The sequence below is a fragment of the Berghia stephanieae genome, chromosome 5 (genome assembly GCF_034508935.2).
Source record: "Berghia stephanieae isolate SIO BIC M18660-M18661 chromosome 5, UCSD_Bste_1.3, whole genome shotgun sequence".
Taxonomy (NCBI): domain Eukaryota; kingdom Metazoa; phylum Mollusca; class Gastropoda; order Nudibranchia; family Aeolidiidae; genus Berghia; species Berghia stephanieae.
The window spans coordinates 18442603-18462376 of record NC_088364.1 but is presented as its reverse complement, the minus strand read 5'-3'; the positions used below and the strand labels follow the sequence as shown (position 1 = coordinate 18462376).

Sequence of the window (19774 nt, the reverse complement as noted above, 5' to 3'; positions counted from 1 at the left end):
CACTCAGCTTTTGTTATTGTTTTTTAGACAGCCGTTTTTGTCATAAGTTGTCACTAAATTTTATAAACGTGACTATAAACGTTCCCGGTTACGCATTCATAGTTTTGTGTATTGATACCTTATATCCGACTGGCGTATATTGTGAGTATTTTACCTAAACACATCAATAGTCTACCAACTGATACCACCATCATTACTGACGTACGTGAATGTGACCCAAAATCTCAAAATGATATTATGTGGGGGGTGATTTTCATGCCGAAAATTATTAATTTATTGTAAAAAAGAAAATGAAACTTAGGAAACATAATTTGTCTAATATAATTATTTGTTTTATTGGTGAGAATGACCAAAGGTTCAAAGTGCATCCTATACCCAAAAGTTCATATAAGTACACGCTCTTGATCTTTACGTTTTGACATCTTTTTCATCCCGACTTATTATCAATTTGTTGAGGTAAGTCACATATTTGGCAAATAAGTCAACACATTGATCACTAAGTATACCCCTAGGTGCACATATTTGCCAGTTTGATAACCGAACGGAATTATGGGCCTGATTTAACATTGTTGTAAAGGACAATAGGCCAATTTTGTGTTGCTTTGAGAGTATTTCCATAACAACAACGAGACCATAACAATTTGGGTTATCAGACCTGCAAATAAGTACATGTTGCTATATATCGTAATATTATAACTATCACTATCGTCATTGTCTTCTGCCGACGTGTAGTTACATATATGTAGGTCTGACACCCGAACGCAACTATGGTCCTAGTTTAACATTGTTGTTATGGAATATATTTTGCGTATTTTTTAGAGATTTCTATTATTACCATCAGCCCATTACGAATTGGCTTATCAGACCTGCAAGCAAGTGCGTATCGTCTTCGGCGTAATCCAGCATGTCAACACTGATTATAATTTCTTTACATATTTACATCGTTTTACTCCCATTCGTTTATTCAAAAAATTGTTTCCTCTCTCTCTCTCTCTCTCTCTCTCTCTCTCTCTCTCTCTCTCTCTCTCTCTCTCTTCTTTTCCCTAAATTAAACTGTAACCTAGTGATCCGCTGATGAAGCGCACACGACCAAAACGCCGAAAAGTTTATTTCCCGGAAACCGAGATGAATAAATTTTATCTCTACATGAAAAGATTTCTCAATTCTTACTCTCGTTCCTAACGTTATCTAAACATGTCCAAAAAGCCAAATCATTGTGTGTGAGCAAGCAACCCGAAATTTTTATTTTGGAGTCGAAGGGAACACACCGATTCAAACATGTCAAATTCAAACATTGTAAGTCAATTTTTCCGATCATCTGTCATGAATTAGTCTATTTGATTTGCTTTCAATTTATGTCTTTTCTCAAAGTAGATATTATTATGAACTGTAAAAAACCGTTGTCGCAGCCGTGTCTTACTCTTACTTCACATCACAACTTGCACTTACACTTTCTCTCTTACTTTTGGCCTCGGTGACTGATTTGCATCCAGCGTACATAACATGTCGTTTGTATCCCAACTTCAGACACCCTGACCTTGAAGCCCAAGCAATCGTGATTTGACAAAGAAATACGTTCAGTAATTTTAGTAAAAAATGTCACGTTTTTATGGGGGTTTTTTTGGGGTTTCTATTTTCATTGAAAGATGAAAACACTGCGCTGCATAGATGATTCTCCAGTCCCCAGCTGTCGCATGGATGATGGAATATGGTGTTGACAATGACCACGGAGTAGAGCTGTTGCATTATAACTTAGAAAATATTACTTTTTTTTTTTTGTAACATTGTAACGGAGATATGAATTATGATGAATGTCAGTCAATTCAGAACAAAGACAAGAGCAAGAAATGAAAACAAATATACAACGGGAGGGGAGAGAAGTGAAGACACAGCAATAGTAATAATAATAGTAGTACTTAGGTAAACTTCCAGTTGGCACACCAGCAGTGAGCTGATAAATGTGCAAATGGCTGTGGTGACCCGATAATTACTCTACTGTAGGGTAGGTATTTTAAGTGAGTGAAAGGTCTCCTCGGAAAGAAAATCGTAGAATGTTTGTTTTTATTTTTATGGATGATTTATAATTTATATCTCATTTTCTTCAGGAAGAATTAGGGTACCCTATCGTGTCATGTTTTTAAATGTTTTAATTAGTGCCAATTTAGTACCCCTTACCCATACTTATGGTATACTTATTATGATTGTGGATAAAATATGGTATTGTTTTAGATTTACTTTGGATAATAATTTTAAAAATCAGCACATAATTTAACATCTTAGTAGTCCTTCATGAGAGCCATTTGACCCTTGGAGCTGGAGTTAATCCCAGTGACTGTGTGAAATGGACAAAAATACTTGCTACCCTTTTGATAGGATGCTAGTCTATTGCAAAGTACTTTCTGCCAGATCTAACAGACCCAGCTATCCAATCACTGCTGGGTGAACTGGGGAGTCAGAAAAAAATCTCGACCTCAACTGGGATCAATCTTGGCCCTTTTGTGTTTGAATTGAGTGTTCTACCAACTGAGCTACCATGACACCCATTTTAACATCTTAATTTTTCAAAAAAATTCAGGTCAAAGTTTTATCCCCGATTTCATCCCAGAAAAAATCTTACTTCCTTGTCAGAGGCCATTTTCGAGCAGTTTTAAAATTCAAATGGTGGTCACTACCTGTTTCAGGTCACAAAATCTGTCAGTTAATAACAGAGGAAAATACGAGTATATTGTTCAGTCTTTAAACAAACAAATTTTCTTCTGATTGCCTGATCATTAGAATCGTTCTGAAAAGCCCTTGAATTAATTTGAATGATATCAAGCCAATTGAATTTTTTTTTTTACCAAAGTAACTAGTAATAGTGACCGTTCTGCCCACCATGGGAGGTCAAAAGACCTCTCCCAAGGGTCACAACATTTATTTACCATGTGGCGCGTGGCAATTGAAATTGGAAACAGATCCCTGCTTCCTCTTCAAAATTTGTCATCTCTCGAATCCATCTTATAGAACTTAAAAACATTTTAATTGTGTGAATGTCGTAATTTTTGTTTGCGTCCAAGTAATGGCATTTTCATTTTTTCCGCTATAAATCATGCCCAGAACCTACTTGTTTGAGGGATACGCCCTTGCATACCATAAATGGAATTATTCTAATTGTAATATTAAGAGAGATAGACGTGAAAAGGCAAAGGTCTCTTTTGGTGCTAAGATCACAGCCAAGACCATGCCCTTAAAAAAAGAGAACGAAAGAGAGATAAGAAAGGGGGGGGGGGGGGAAATGATAATAAATAGACTAAAATAAAAGGGATAATTTGCTTTTGAATTTTATGAATTGTCATAGTATCCTTAATTATGAGTTAAACTTTCGTTTTCAGGTTCTAAGGATACAGTCACCCTTGCATGGGACAAAGCGAATCGATACCAAGTTGTCTGAGACAATCACAGTTTTTTTGGAAAAGGTTTGATAAATATGTATTTATGTCTATGAATGAATTAAACTTATAAAAGATTGCATTCAATATACTGTCCACTCTGCCTCAGCAATTTCCATTGACAGATATGGCTCTTATTTTTCTGTCATAAATTTGATTGTTGGCAGAAATGAAAATTACCCCCTCCTCTTTATCTCTCTTTATATTGCTACATGTTGTCGCATGTAATAAAATGATATATTTATTCTTCCTACCTCTTATCTTAGGACCTTAAAATCATAAAATTGATGTATGTTTATACTGTGCACACCATGAAGAAGTAATGGGTCAGCACAAAATCAAAGGCCAATTGGAAAATAACTGGATGGTTGAGTGTCATGAAATGGTGTCATTGATCATTGCTGCATACAGTGAACAGATAATTTTTTTTTTGATTTACAACAATTGTGATAAAAAGTTAATGGATGCATCCAAATCCTTTTACTTATCAAGTATGTTAAGGCTGAGTTGTTCATATCTCTTGATAGACTGCTTGGTTTACTTTCTTTTAAAAAAAAAAGATTTTAATGCTTTTTTGTTTTGGCATAAATTTTTTTTTTTAGCCATGGGAAGAAAGACAATGATATGGTTCATTGATTAAGATTAGACAATTATATATTTTTTAAAAAGTATTTATATATATATATGTATGTATAATATATTGTTAAAAAATCTCTTTGCAGGTACAAAAATTATTCGAAGTGGGAGACACAGGGTGGGACCTGTTTAAAGAACGAAACTCCAAAAACTTTTTGAGGGCGTCACGCAGTAAAAAGATTGTGGATTATCAATTAAAGTAAGAATTTGAATTTAGATCAAATAAGTCCATGGATAAATATATTTACTTTTGTTACACGTGCTTAGCATTCATTTTGCATGAATTTTATATGCTGGCTTTATTGTTTGATTAGAGTGAAAACAGATGAGACCTGAAAACAATTAAGAAAAATTGTTTGCGTTAACCGATTTCATTAATTTTATTTGTTTCTTTATTTTTTATATCACCAGACATGGCGATATGCTATATATGGTGTTCACCAATAAAGGGAAAGAAGAGACTGAAGAGAACATGGCAGGGACGTCATCCTCGGACAGAACAACAACAATTCCATGTGGTGATGTCCATGAAGATGAAGTGGACAAAGTTTTACGAGGAGAGGATGGGAAAATATACAGGAAAAGAAATGAGCAGTTGTAAGAAATGTTCATACGATTTGTTCAGAGTCATTGTATTTGCTAGCTTTTATTTTTTATTTTTTGAGGCTAGATTTGTTTATTGTATAACTACAAGCCTGTGGTTCTTCTCTGGCCAAAGGATTTCATTCAAATTTTATCCCATACTAATATTGAGATACAAGAAATGATTCAGGTTCAAATTTTTTATCAGCCAAAAAGGAAAACTAGTGCTATGGTAATAATATTAACATTTATAGCACCGCTATAGTGCATAACCATGACTAGGTCATGCTTTATGTGCTTCACAGTTACAAGTATGACAATTCAAATAGCACTAACACACACACACACGCACACACAAAAACATGAGCAGATACACTTTCAGTTATTACTCAAAAGAAGTAAACATTGATATATAATAAATGTGAAACATTGACTGACTTAAAAATAAGTTTTTGTAAAAAAAATAAAAGTAGTTCCACTTTTTGGTCTAATGGTTTGACACCCAGCTTGTGACCTGTAAATTCCAAGTCAGAGTCTAGCTGTAGGTGGCCCAAAATTTACTGATTCCTTGGAAAAGGCTCTTTGCTCACATTTTGTCACCATACCCAGGTTTAATCATGTTCAGAATCGCTGACAGCTTGGAACCCCACAAAAAGGACTTCGAGCAGATACCAGTGGATATTGGGATATATAAAAACTCACATTAAAAAAAAAATGTTTTAAAGTTTTTTATTTATTTTACATTGACTGGAGAGCTTACTGCTTAAGCTAAACAACTATGCTTGAATGATGGAAGCAGGTGCTTTTATGACATAATTTATTTCTTCTCTTCCGTAGGTGCAGACATGGACCTCAGGGCAAATGCCTTCACTGTGTACCCTTAGAGGTAATCGTCAATTTTTAAAATAATGCAGTGGTGCCGACCTTACTTAAAAAATGCGTATTCTTATGCATTTTTGCTTCTAGTACACATTTTGCTCAGGAGTTTACGCAATATTGGTTTTTTATTATTTATTATTTAAGAATATTAAACAATCATACACCCTTTTGGTGTACTTAAACACTTTTATCTGTTTGTCGCCATGGACGTTCATATAACATGAGTTATTGGAGTTCAATATAGTGTTATATGGGTGGGTCATATCAGATTTATAAGTGGGTTCAGGAAGTGGATACTATTTATGTTGAATATAAAGAGTAAATTTATTCGTTTATCTAAATTATCAATAATACCATACCATATGGTCTAATTATTGTTCATCGTCAAATTTAGTGCTAATTATTGGTTTTGAAGGATTGTACTCATATTTTTCAAAATCTTTCTCATTTTGGCTCTCTATTGTACACATTTTCATGGGCTATGGTAGGCAGCACTGATAATGTTTATTTCAGACAGATTACTACATTTGCAGATATGCCTTGTATTTTTCTTAAAATGGGTTCTTATTACCCATCCTCATTTTTATTTTATATCACAAAGAGTTAAAATATAAGGTATGCTAAAAATGGAGCTTGTATTCATTATTATTTTTTTTTTTTTCACAGCCTTACGACAAGGAATTTCTCAACAGTTGTGATCCACCTATAAAGTTTCTGTCCTTTCATTCCTACATCAGGAAACTGACAGGAGGTGTTGACAAGTAAGTTTCTAATTATTTGATGTTAAATCTATGGACCAGTAATATTGAAGTTATAGATCTTGAATTTTTTGGGGGTTTTTCCCCTTATAAGCAAGGAAGTTCAATTATTTCTGTACTGCTATTAACAATGCTTAAGATAAATAGTAGATGTTATTAGATTGAAGCAATCTCAGAGAAAATTAAATTATTTGGTTAGATTTTAAAGCAGTGGTGGGCTTAAATGATTTGCATAAAGGGAGAAGATTTATTTTTTAGGGTTATTTCAAAATTTGAAAAAACTTGTTTTATATATTTATATTTTTTTAAAAAACAATTCTCATCACTTGTTTTGATATTGTCATCCAGAGGGAAGTTTGTAAATTTGGAGAACATCAGCTGCAAGATTAAAGCAGGTTGCAAAGAACACCCACCATGGCCGGGCGGTATCTGCACCAAATGCCAACCCAATGCAGTCACTTTGAACAGACAGGTTTGTATACAATGTTGAGTTGAATATTGACCATTGACCCTGAAACAGAATGTCTGACAGCAAAAGAATTGCAGGGGTAACTTGTGTCAACAAAATGTGGATGAGTCAATTGTAAAGGACAGTATAGTTATTATAGCTATCTTATTGCTTAATTTGGCCCTTCCTTCCAGCTTGAGTATAGGTCATCGACTGTTCCTTTCCATCTTGTTTAGTTTTGTGCCATCTCCTCAGATTCTTTTCACATGAAGTCTCTTTTTTTTCAAATGTAAGCCCTCCTCCAGCTATTTCTAGGCTGTCCTCTTTTTCTCACTCCCTGCCTTGTAATATTTGTTGCATGCTTTCTCAGAGTGTATCCAGCCATCTTTAGCTGTCTGGTCATGGTTATTGTTATAAAGAAGTTAAAACATATTCACCCTGCCTTGTAATATTTGTTGCATGCTTTCTCAGAGTGTATCCAGCCATCTTTAGCTGTCTAGTCATGGTTATTGTTATAAAGAAGTTAAAACATATTCATTCTCATACAACCATGATCGGTTTAAAAAGAAAAAGAAAACCATCTTTCGTCCAAGCATTTTAAAAATCACTTTTTGGGATTTTATATGTAATAGGAGTCCCTTAAAATCATAAGGTCCATGGATTTAGACGTTATCCCGTTTAATGTTTCATTTAACAAACAGAAGCAGTTGCTTGCTACCCTTTGGATTGCATGTTGGTCTATCACAAAGTATTTTCTGTCAGATTTAACACCCATCTACCCCAACACAGGGTACAGAGGAGGTGGGGAGGTCCCAAAAAAAATCTCAACTGCACCTGGGATTGATAAAATTCTCTTTGCCCTTGAGGTGAATGTTTAACCAACTGAACTAACTGTACCCCTTTCAATATAATGGTATATTAGACGTACAAAGTTCCATCAGCTTATATCAATTTTTATTCTGTGTGGAATAAATTGAGGGTAAAATGTTTATTATTTTTTTAATTTCAGGAATATCGTCATGTTGACAACATTATGTTTGAGAATCCTGCAGTCGCTGACAAGTTTTTGAATTTCTGGCGTCGGTCAGGCCACCAGAGACTTGGCATTTTATATGGCACTTATGAAGCACACAAAGATGTACCGTTAGGAATCCGAGCCAGAGTGGCTGCCATCTATGAACCACCTCAGGTAAGTATAGGAAATTTTGTTCAAGGTTACTTTCTGTGGCAAAATCAAATTTTGTAATGGCTATATCCAATCATCTACAGCAGAAATGGAAATAGCTTTTAGGGGAAGTGGGGGGGGGGGGGGGGGGGGGGGGTGAGGTGAGTGGATAGGACATTACACCAGAGTTTTCTACAATTCCCCAAAACAGCCATTCATTTCGCAATTCTGCCATGAAAGCACGAAACCATCACAGTATATTAGCGTACTGTTGTATGTGCTATGGAATATAGTTTGAATGAGTGAGGAAGACTGAGAAGCTTTTTTTTCTTCTCTTTTTTACGCAATGGAAAATGAATCGAAGGATTCATATAAAACTTTTCGATTCCGTTACACCTGGCGGTTCAAACTCTGTCATCCTCTTGTTTTTTTTCTTGAGCAAGAAACTTAGCCCCAACTGCTCACTTTGCGTGGTGCCTGTGTTAGCCCAGTTTTTTTCTCAAGATAGAACCTAATATAAAAAAAACATTCATAGAGGATGTATCTAGGAAATTATTCATTTATTTTGTTATTTTTCATTAGGGGATAACATTGAAAATTATAGGAATGTTCATGTTCAATTTATTTATTTTTTTTTAATTTTGAGATGAGAAATACATGTATAATTTTTTATGCATTTTAGAAATTATATAAATTAATTGACAGAAACTTAAATATGTAAAGCATAGTAATTATTTATATTATTGATACCCTTGGGAGAAGAGTAGTGAGTAATTATAACTATCCATTTGACACGACAGTAACAAGGATAGATTCAAACTCCATTATATTTAAGGCTCTTTACAAAACCTATATCCCATACATACATTCTAGCGGCAAAGACATTTGAATGTTCTGAGGGTTTGTTGAAAAAGTTTAACTACAGCTTTAGTTTGGATGAAACTTGGAAGTAACGATTTCCCTTCTCATATGAAATCGTTTTCAGGCTGCAACAATGAACCGGATCGAGTTGAAACCTGATCCAAGAGAGGCTGCTGTCAATGCTGCTGCGGAGAAGCTGGGACTGAGACGGGTTGGATGGATATTTACTGATCTCGTTGCTGATGACCTGTCCAAAGGAACTGTGAAGAATTTTAGGGGAAACATTGTAAGGGATTTATATTATATAAGATTGTTGAGTTCATCCACTTGTTTGGCACCAAACATGTATATTATTATTAATGGCTCCAGTTGAAAATCTTTCAACTCTTAGAATAATTTTTTTATTTTATTTCCAGTATCACATGCTTAAACATCAATGCTATAGATATAGGATAAAACTATCCTATGAAAATGCTTTATTTTTGTCAAGTAGTAGTCTTTTACACCTGCAGTCATTCTTGTATTCTTGTAGATTAACCACTCTTCCCCAAGCCAGAGGACTTTCTTTTCATTAAAAAAAATAATTAAAAATTAGATATGGTAAAATCCAAACTTGCTGACTTGACTTGACTTAATGCTCATCGTCATCTACTTCTGTCCTTGGCCATCTTCTTGTTAGCCTCCAAGGTGAGGCCTGCCATTTTCATTTCTTTTGACAGTGAGCGCCTCCATGTCTGTTTTGGACGCCCCACCTTTTGTATCCCTTGGGGGGGGGGGGGGTTGGGTCCACTCAAGGGACTGGCAGATGAAATTGCTCCCTGGTCTTCTTAAAAGCCAAACTTGAAATTTGCTTATTACTTTTTTTGCTTGTAATGACGGTGCATGATTGAGTCTGCCCATTTTTTTTTTCATTTTTTTTTTTTTTAAGAACTGTTTTACTTGTTTTTTATTTATCTCTGTGTTCAGGACTCCCATTTCCTCAGTGCAGAAGAATGCATAATGGCAGCAGATTTTCAAAATCGTTTTCCAAACCCATGCACATTGTCACCAGATGGTCACTTTGGCTCAAAGTTTGTCACCGTGGTTGTCACAGGTAAATATTTTCATATACCCTATACTTCAGGGAGGATTTCCCATATCATCTTTTTATTAAAATTTAGTAAGGATTAAGTTAGGATTGATTGTGGTAGTGTATAAAACAACCAGATGAAAATTTCATACCATCCAAGATGTTCAGGAAATATAAGAAATGGCATGATACAGAAAAGTGAGAGATGAATAACATCAACGATAAATAAAAGTTGTACAGGTGGAACAGTCTTCTAGCTGAAGGGCCATAAATCAAGTAGGAAGTGAAGTGATATTTTCCAAGCCCTGGTCAGACTACTTTTTAAAAATTGATTAAAAACTATTAACTTATAATGTGTAACTGAAATGTTTTCACTGTTGAATTTTAAATTGTATTTTTTTTGTGTTCTTAACATTTTGATTGGTTTTCATGTTCTTATAGTTCCTTTTAGACCTACCACTTACAGATTCAATCGGTACACATTTATTCTTTTTAGCCAATTGGCCAAACTCAGATTTTTAGCTCTAGATATGGATTTTTTAACCAAATTGTTATAAATGATATTTTTCTAAGAAATGGACATATGATCAAAATGACATTACATCAATGTTAAAGCATTAACAGAAATAGGGGAAGAAATCATGCATTTTGTGTTGATTTGGATTTTGTTCTTCTCACTAAAATGTTTTTTTGGTTTTTTTTTTGTCTGTGGCAGGTATGATCGTATGCTATTTTAGAGCACTCCTATTATAATGAGACATTCATCCACTGTTGTAGCAATCAATTTAATATCCTATTCATTCTATGCACCACTGGCTTGGAAAGACTTATCTTCAGAAAATTGTTGCCAAGTTGATAATGCGTTATACAAATCTATTTTGCTGCTAATTATTATTACAAATCTAAAGGTTTTCAAATTACAGGAGACAATGACAAACAAATCCATTTTTCTGCTAATTATTATTTTACAAATATGTTGGTTTTTAAATTACAGGAGACAATGACAATCAAATCCATTTTGAAGGATACCAAGTTTCCAATCAATGCATGGCCCTTGTCAGGGATGATTGTTTGCTTCCCACCAAAGACGTCCCCCAGCTGGGCTATGTGAAGGAATCGTCCAATGAGCAGTATGTCCCTGATGTCTTTTACAAGGTTGGTCACGTTTTGCTTTAGATACATTTGTACTTTTATGTTGTAGCACTAGTTATTGTCATGTTGATAATGTTGCGGATGTTCTTTATTATTTTTTTCTTTCTTCTTCTTCTTCTTCTTCTTCGTCTTCTTCTTCTTCTTCTTCTTCTTCTTCTTCTTCTTCTTCTTCTTCTTCTTCTTCTTCTTCTTCTTCTTCTTCTTCTCATCATTTATTATTATTAGTATTATTTTTTCCGTTTCTACTTCTTTTCCCTATTCCTCTCCTTTTCCTTTTCTTATTTTAGATTTAATTCCTAAAGATTTCACATGCTCCTCTTTCAAAATATTTCATGAAATGTTAAACCAACGTTGACTTTTCTTTTCTCCTCTCAGGAAAAAGATAACTACAACAATGAGGTGACGCAGTTGGCCCGTCCCTTGCCAGTGGAGTATCTTTTAACAACTATCCCGGCAGCGTTTGCCTCAGACTTTTCATATACCTTCAAGTCTAATGAACAAATAGCAAATGACAGCTTCCCTGTAGAGAACAGGGAGAATATTGGACACACGCAAGTATGTGACACAAAATTCCCATTCATATTCCCCTTCATTTCGCAGTCTAAATCCTCTTGTAGTACATCTTAAAACAATGCACCTTATTGGGCTCAAATCTTCTATTAGCTGGTGGTATTATAAACAATTTTCCATATTTTGAAATATGTTACTTCTATTCATCCACTTGGGATCCCTCATAGCTTAATTTGTCATACACTTGTCTGACAAGAAAACATACTAGTTTTGTTCCTGGTTTGAGAGGCGCATAGTCAAGTCCCCAGAAAAGGCTCTTTACTTACAGTCTTTCACCATACTCAGATACCTAGCTTTTCTGTAGGAAAAAATGGTGATATGTCTCATCGTACATTCAAAGACCCCTCTGTCCACTCAGTGGTGATCATGTGGTTAGATCTTTAAGGTCAGGCAGTTATTAGATATAATATTTTTGTTCTATACTTTCACTATTCACACTTTCAGGCTACTTAATATTTACTTTTAGACAGTTTTTAATGTTTATGATGTTTGCTGAGTTGTTAGAGTGTTTTATTTCTGCCTTTGAGCTTCTGATTATGTAAAACCCTTCCATAGTAGCATTGATGCTTGACCATCAGTATGACACCTTGTTAGTTTTTCCGCTTACCTAAGTTTTCATATGGGTTGGTGTGTTTAAAAGATGAAATTTGTGTGCTGGCTTTCCCGAGTGATCAGACATTTCTGCAGGCTTTTTTGTACTTTGGTGCTATGAATTCCTGGGTGGGGTTCCTGACCTCCCAGAGTGGGGATGGAGGTACTTACTGTGTCTTCTATCCCCCTATTTCTGTTTTCCAACATGCTTTCTGTCTTTGTCTTGGAATGAAATTACTTGGTTTTGTCCTGGCCGGATGCCCTTGCTGAGAGAGGAAACAGTCAAATGATGTATAGATTTGGGAGATTATATTTTTTCCCTAGTAAATCATCCCTCTATTATGCACTGTATTATGTTTTGTTTATATATTAATATTATATATGATTTGTAAATATTTGAGTGTATTCCTCTTAGTAGGGGCCTGTGCTTGTGTCCGGATGAGACTTTTAGGTGATCTCAAACTCAGTACTTGATGGTGGGCCCTTGGAATCTACATCTGTTTCCTATTTGAACCAAGTCTACTTTGTCTTAGGTGCTTTAATTGTAATTCTAGAACTTTTTACTATCCCATTTTCTTCCTTTTTACTGCCTCGGATATGACCTTAATGTGTTGCAAGCACCGTTAAACCCTTAAAAACAAAACAAAGTAGTCTATGAATTCCATATCAGAAAGAAGGCATGGTGATATCACAATTACCAAACCTAATTTCATGGCTTCCTAAAACATATTTTTGCTTTAAAAATTCAGTTTTGTATTTTAACTTGAAAGATTCGGTCAAAAAGTTCTTGGTTGCTATTTCTGCTTTGGGCTTTTCCGGCTGGTTTCCACTGTATTGTTTTAAAGAAATGACAGTCAGGAAGGCTTCTATCCATGTATGATGATAAAGATTGAATAACATGTGTGATTTATGAAAGCATTCTAGTCTCATAATTTCAATGTTGATTGTTTTTTATGTTGTTTTTTTTTCTCCTTTGTCCCGTAAAACAGGACTTTGCATCTCTGACAAAATACTTGGAGAAATTCCCACCCAACAAGTTCCTTGAAGCAATGTCAGATTTTCATCTCCTTATTTTTTTGGCTACATCAGACATGCTGCCCTTAAAAGTAAGTTGTAAAAGAGTTGGTTGTTGATATGATTTTATGTGGATTTTAATGGTTTCTAAAGGAATGGAAAAAAATAAAATAAAGGGCACTCTATAATCAAGTAAGTTAGAAGAATTCATTCTTTAAAATAATTGAGCTTTTCAATGTTTTACCATGCTCTATGAACTTCATGTTTTGATTGATTTGCATAGCCGGCCAAATTGAAGCAAATTTCCATTTTAAATTGAAAAAAAAAAAAAAAAACATTTTGTACGTTTAATTTTGCAATATCCTAAGATGTGTTCACCGAGTTTTGCAGTAATTGACGTTGTCACCCTCCCAAATATTGATCATTTCATTATGGCTGCTTGGTTTCCGTCTCTGCACAAAATATGCCATGTTTGACATCAATGATATTTATAGAGAAAACTTTGAGTATGATTCACATAAATTTATTGACAGTATTTTTATAGACCCAAGAACAAAACAAATTGTTCAATGTTAATTTCTGGTTTTTTGTTGTTGTTTTTTTTTTAAGGATAAAATTGACATACTATTCAAAGCTGTCAAAGATCATGATGAAAAGCTGGCCCACGACTTCAAGAAAACAGAAGAGTGGGCGACTGTGGAGGAAATGATGTCTGCTCATGGTAACTTTCATAATTCACATACACATGAACGTGCAAGCACACAATCTCACACATAAACACACACACACACACACAAATACAAAAAAATAAAAAGCAAACTGCACTAATTACCGTACAAAAATGTTCCTTATTGTTTAAGAGAAAGCTTTGATCAAAATTATTCCCATTTTCTGCTATTAGATTAGTTTATATTGCTTGCTTCTTCTGATTTTCTTTCTTTCTTTCTTTTTACATTGATTTTTAAAATTTGTTATTATTTCTCATCTTCATACTTTATAAAATCAGAATTCATGTGCTTTGTACATCTTCCAAGGGAAGATTTAATTGCCTCTTTACAATCAGTAATAAGAATTTAGTCTTTTATAAACAATGAACATCAAATGTTGCTGTAGAGTGTGCATGCTAAATTAAAGCCATTTTCTCCAATTAAGCAGTTTTACACTTTTTCTGATATTGAGATTGGCAGCTCTGCTTTATAATCAGGCAATATATGTCCCAACACATTGTTCATAATTATCATTCTTATAGAAGACTTGCGTTTTTAACTTGTCTCATTGGTATATTAGCTTTTACCCCAGTTGATTTATTTTCTTTTCTTTTTCTTTTAAAGATGGTAGCATGCCTGCTGCATCTGCTGACTCTGGAGCGATGAATACAAGTGGCTTGTCTCAGGTGGGAGGAATGTGGACATGTGTGCATTGTACCTTCATCAACCAAGTCTCACAAAGTGTCTGTGAAATATGCTCTCTACCTCGTCCGTAAAGATATCCATAGCTTCTCTCGGGAAAACTCATCAAAGTCATTGTGTTTGAATTGATTGGGCATTATGAATACTTGTTTATGATTTGTGTGTATTGTTTATCATCCAAGCAGTCGAAAACTGTCCACAATGTTCTAGTTGTGGACTCTTGGCTTCCCCCTGTGGCTTTGGGGGGAGGGGGGTTCTGCTCTTGCTCACTTTTCTATCTTTCCAAGTGTGTTTTTAAGTGCAGGACAATGCCTTAATTACTGTTTTTGACTTTTAGAGATAAATATACTTTTTTATCTATATACTTATGCGAGTATTTTGAACTTGTTGTCAGTATCAATAAAAGCAAAGTTATAATTATTCAGGTTTAGTTTATTAGAAATTCTACGAGTTGACAAAATAAATATTGAAAGAAGGAACCATTAGATTGCAAATAGTAATAGGCCTCTGTCCACTCAAAAATGGATATGTTTGAAGGTGGCTGTCATAAAAAAGAAAGTTCTAATTTGAAAACAAAATGGTTTTGATATATATCTATCCAAAAGTCGAAACTCTTAAATTTGAGTTGGACAGCAAATCTCTGGAATTGCTGGTTTGCATGCTCTGACTGATTTTTTTACACCATAACACATATGGCTTTCCGTCTTTGTTATAGGAGGGAGGAAGTCAAATGAATGTTTCTGTGGGTGATATTTTGTTTTTCTTGTTAATCATCCCTCCATACGTATTTGTAAGTTATTGACACACATTTTCAAATGCATAAGTGTCCCTTATGGCAGAGTTCCTTTTTTGTCTGGGTTGGGCTATAATTGTTACAAAGACAGACAGATTCGCCAAGGTCACAGAATATCAGCTTATGGGTAAACCATGAAAGTGTGCTCCATCAGTTAATTATAGCTGTCATTTTCACCCATTTCTTATTGAGGCGGTGAGGAGAATAGATAATTTTTTTTTAAATTATGAAGATTTTTTCCAGTATGTGTCTTTGTGTGATCAAGACATTTCATTCCAGTCCCATGTGGGCTCTTCGTGGGGCCTAAATCCCCTTTCTCCAATGCCTTTTTTAGTAGTCTTCCCCCCCCCCCCCCCCCTTGTCCTTGAATGAGACAACACAACTTGATTTTTCTCAGGGAAAATTGGTGCAGTCATTTCCACGAGGATGGCGTTTGCTGTTAATATGTGTTTTTCTAGGAGTGTGTGTTAGTGTTGATGCAAAGATCCAACAATGATTATTCGCAAACTTGCTGTTGTTATTGACTTTAGACAAGGATTGTTATTCAATTTCAGGGCTGAACCAACTATTTTGTCTTTTTTTTTTTCTTACTCAATTCATTGTCTATTTTGTTTAATACGTATTTTATTAATTTATTTTGTCATTGAATCAGATTATATAATATAGAAGGCATGGCAATGTTCTTAGAATTTAGGTGTATCTAAAGTTTTTCTCCTTTCAATTTTCTAGATTATTAAATGTTCATATGAAAATATTTCGTTAAAAGTACAAGTGAGATGGTGCATTTTTTAATTTTTTTTTTTGCTGACCTTATCTAAAACCTAATTTTTATTAGAGTTATGTTAGGGTATCTGTAAGTCAAGTTTTCCATGGAAAGGAAATTTTATATGACAAAGTCATATATTATTATTAATTAATGATGAAGACTATTGCTTGGTCCACTCAGACAACAAGGCATAATGTGTATTCCTGCTTTATCTTTGTGTGTATTGGATTTTATGTATATAGGACAGTGAAATGTATGAAAGAATGTATGCATTGTGGTGTCCTTTTATTTTTTTTATATAATGAAGTTGATTATTTTTGCCTTAAGAACTTAAGCTGTAAGTGTTGCAAACACTAAATTTTATCAATAATTCTCATGAAGGATACTAAAAAGAAGTAAATGGATATTTTAACTTTAAAAATTCTAGCCAATATGGAGTACTAATGCCTCACAAACATATTGGACAGTCTTTGACTGTTATTATCTATTTGAGTTTATTTCTCTCGATGAGAATTCTATGCCCGCAACTGAGTAGAACTGGCTGTATTTTAATCTAAACACGTGAATACATAGCTGCTTGGACTTGATTTACTACAATCTTCTATTGAAATTAACAATCTTTATATTCGTTATAATTTTTCAAAAATGCTTATAAACTAAATACTGGTTGGGGTTCCTGACCTTCCATAGTGGGCAGGGAGGCACTCATTGTGTCTTCTATCTCCTTATGTCTGTTTTCCAACATGCTTTCTGTCTTTGTCTTGGAATGAGATTACTTGGTTTTGTTCTGGCACTAGCTATATACCCTGGCTGGGAGGGAAATGGTCAAATATACAGTTATTGTTTTGGGAGATTATATTCTTTTCCTTGTAAATCATCTCTCTGTTATGTATTGTTATATCTGATATTTTGAGTGTGTAATGTAAACATTTGAGTGTATTCCTCTTAGTTGGATCTTGTGTTTGTGTCCGGATGGGACTTTTAGTTGACCTCGAACTTAGTATATTGATGGTATGCTCTTAGAATCTTCATCTGATCCCTATTTGTTCCCAGGTCCCCTTTTTAAAACTTTTTCTTGGGTGATTATAATTCTAGAATTTGTCTATCCATTTATTCCTTTTTACTGGCGCTGATATAACCGAATTGTGTTTTAAACGCCATAAACCCTTAAAAACAAACAACATAAACATATCCTAAGCACTCATCATCATAAATCATCAAAGCACTAGTTGACACCTTAAAGCCAGCAAGTACCATTAGATTTATTAATGAAAATGTTGCTGCTTGAAGGTTGAAGGGAAAAATAATGATAAGTATTAAATTGTAAGCTTCAATTTATTAGATGAAGACAGATACTGTGGACGATTCGGGTTTCCCCTTTATGGATAAAACACTAAGGACGAATGAGATATCTCGTTCATTCTTAGTGTTTTATTCATCATCTTTTTGTTGATAAAGGGGAAACCCGAATCGCCCACAGTATCTGTCTTCATCTAATAATTTGAAGCTTAAAATTCAATACACAATTCAATACTTATCGTCCTTTTTTTTTAAAAGACTTGTTCACCAATTTTATCCAATTCATTACAAATCAAATCTATTACAGACTAGAACTAGAATCCACTTAGCATTTTACTCAAGGTTATGTTCCTTTTTGTACAATCTTCTTTTTCCTTAACTTCTTATTTTCCTAGGGAGAAAATGGTTCAGTGGTGCCCAGTCGAATGAATTTGAGCATATCGAGTGCAATATCAGAAATAATGAGCAGTAGATGGAATTCCATGGGGGGCTTGGGCAGCAATGATTCTTCCCTGGGCCGGTGGATTCCTCATTGGTCCACAGCTTTGTTCTTTCTTCTCTATATCATTTGATCTTTCCATGTGGCCTTCTGTCCTTGTTCTGGAACAGGACCCTCATTTTTGACCTTGTGACAGCTAATTTCAAATAGGCAGATCTTAGGACATATTACATGGACATCCTTGGTGTCTTTTTAGCTACATGTTGTTTTTTTTTAGGATGCAGCATGAATTCCGCTATCAAATGATATCAGTAAAAATTGAGGATGTTATGCAGTTTTTTTGCGACTTGTCATTGATTATTAAGTGTGGATTAAACGGATTTGGGCATGGGTGTGTTTTTAAAATAATTAGTCTTTAAAATATATTTTTTTCATTATTTATGACTTCTTAACTTATTCTTATAATAATTTATTTCCATTATCATAATTTAGTTTCACTTGTATTTTTGCAGCCATTGCAATGCCTCGGAAGTTTTATTGTATTGAAATTGATTTACAAATAAATGGTGCAGAATTCCAAATTCTCGGTTCGTTTGATTTTCCTTCTGTATTACTGTTTTTTGGGTTTTTTTTTTTTTTTTCGTTTTTGTGTGTGTGTTTTGTTTTTTTTTCTAAATTTTATTTTACAAAATGATTATTTGACAAAATTGCCCACATAATTCCAAGACGTTTATAGATAGTTCGAAGATGTCACTCAGGCCTTTGTTATTGTTTTTTGCCATCCGCGTTTATGAGTAATGCTCACTGAACTGCCTGACTATAAACGTTCATGGATACACACAGTTTTGTGTGTTGGTCCGTTATACTTCTGGATGGCAATGTTATGAGCTTCTTAGCCAAGCGTATAATATCTATGCTGGCGTTTAAATGACCTAAAAGTGCTACAAGTGCCCTAAAAACACATTTAAAATAAAAACAACAAAAAAACCTCATCATTGACCTTCACTTGGCACAGTTTTTGTTACCACATTTACAAAGTGCCACTGGGTGGGGTTCTTTGACCTCCCATACTGGGCAGGGAGGCATTTCTGTGTCTTCTATTCCTCCTATATCTGTTCCAACATGTTTTCTATCAGCCCTGCGAATAAATAATAATAAACGTCGGTCTGGACGCTTGCAGCCTTTTAATTTTTTTCTGGCGCCTCTGTCCTCCCAGTAGTGATTGGGTACCTGAATCTGTTTGACCTGGTGGAAAGAACTTTGTTATAGACAAACATTTATCCCTGAGATGCACATTCCTCCCACCAAATCCAAGCATCAGTAACTTTATAGTCACCTGGAACAACTACAAAAGACATCTAACTTCTACGTCATGGCACAAGACCGAATGGCTAGAGCTCAGGTGGTCGCTGGTTCGGATAAAAAAAAAAAAAATCCCGGGTGAAATCAAGATTTTTTCTGACCTCCCTGTCCATCCAGCAGTGATTGGGTAGCTTGGTACGTCAGACCTGGTGGAAAGTACTTTGCGATAGACTTGCACTGGCATACTAAGACCATTACAATTTCTGTTATCAGACCTGCAAATGTCTGTAGCTATGAATTGCTATGAATTCCATTTCGCGCTACAGAAACCAGGATAAAGTTTGGTTCCATGGGTCTGAGGAGATGATGATCATAATAAGTCTAATAATCTGTTCTACTGATCTCTCTCCATTAATTTTTTTTTTTTTTTTTTTTTTTTTTGGTGTGAGTATTGCTATTTATCATTGGCACAAGAGTGCGGTCATTTCATTATAGGAAAGAATTTTTAAAAAAGCAATTAATTTAAATTTCACAGCCTTTGCATTAAAAATGATATTACAAATGAGGGTTAACAGAATATCTTGTAATATCAATGTATGGACAATGCATGCCC

The 19774-nt window shown here is 34.5% G+C and overlaps 1 protein-coding gene across 2 annotated transcripts; it reads left to right on the top strand.

Annotated features, from left to right (window-relative positions):
• The first annotated feature begins 1168 nt into the window (after positions 1-1168).
• LOC144972542 (nuclear protein localization protein 4 homolog) lies at positions 1169-18440 on the top strand. Of its 2 annotated transcripts, XR_013645375.1 has the most exons (16): positions 1169-1296; positions 3372-3455; positions 4151-4263; positions 4476-4661; positions 5484-5532; positions 6192-6286; positions 6632-6755; positions 7741-7920; positions 8882-9043; positions 9724-9850; positions 10821-10981; positions 11354-11533; positions 13129-13245; positions 13763-13874; positions 14485-17444; positions 17602-18440. XR_013645375.1 is itself a non-coding variant. In XM_078913870.1 (15 exons), exons 1-15 carry the CDS (start codon positions 1279-1281, stop codon positions 14634-14636), a joined length of 1860 nt encoding a protein of 619 aa, XP_078769996.1. In that variant the 5' UTR covers positions 1169-1278; the 3' UTR covers positions 14637-18440. The 2 variants fall into 2 exon arrangements, 1 of the variants encoding a protein (XP_078769996.1); XM_078913870.1 differs by having other exon boundaries at positions 14485-18440.
• Positions 18441-19774: the final 1334 nt, after the last annotated feature.

Excerpts from the sequence above, each read along its gene's own strand:
- LOC144972542 (XM_078913870.1), top strand. Across the intron at positions 5,533-6,191 it reads TTCACTGTGTACCCTTAGAG|CCTTACGACAAGGAATTTCT; the intron begins GTAATCGTCAAT and ends TTTTTTTCACAG. Across the intron at positions 9,044-9,723 it reads AGAATTTTAGGGGAAACATT|GACTCCCATTTCCTCAGTGC; the intron begins GTAAGGGATTTA and ends CTCTGTGTTCAG.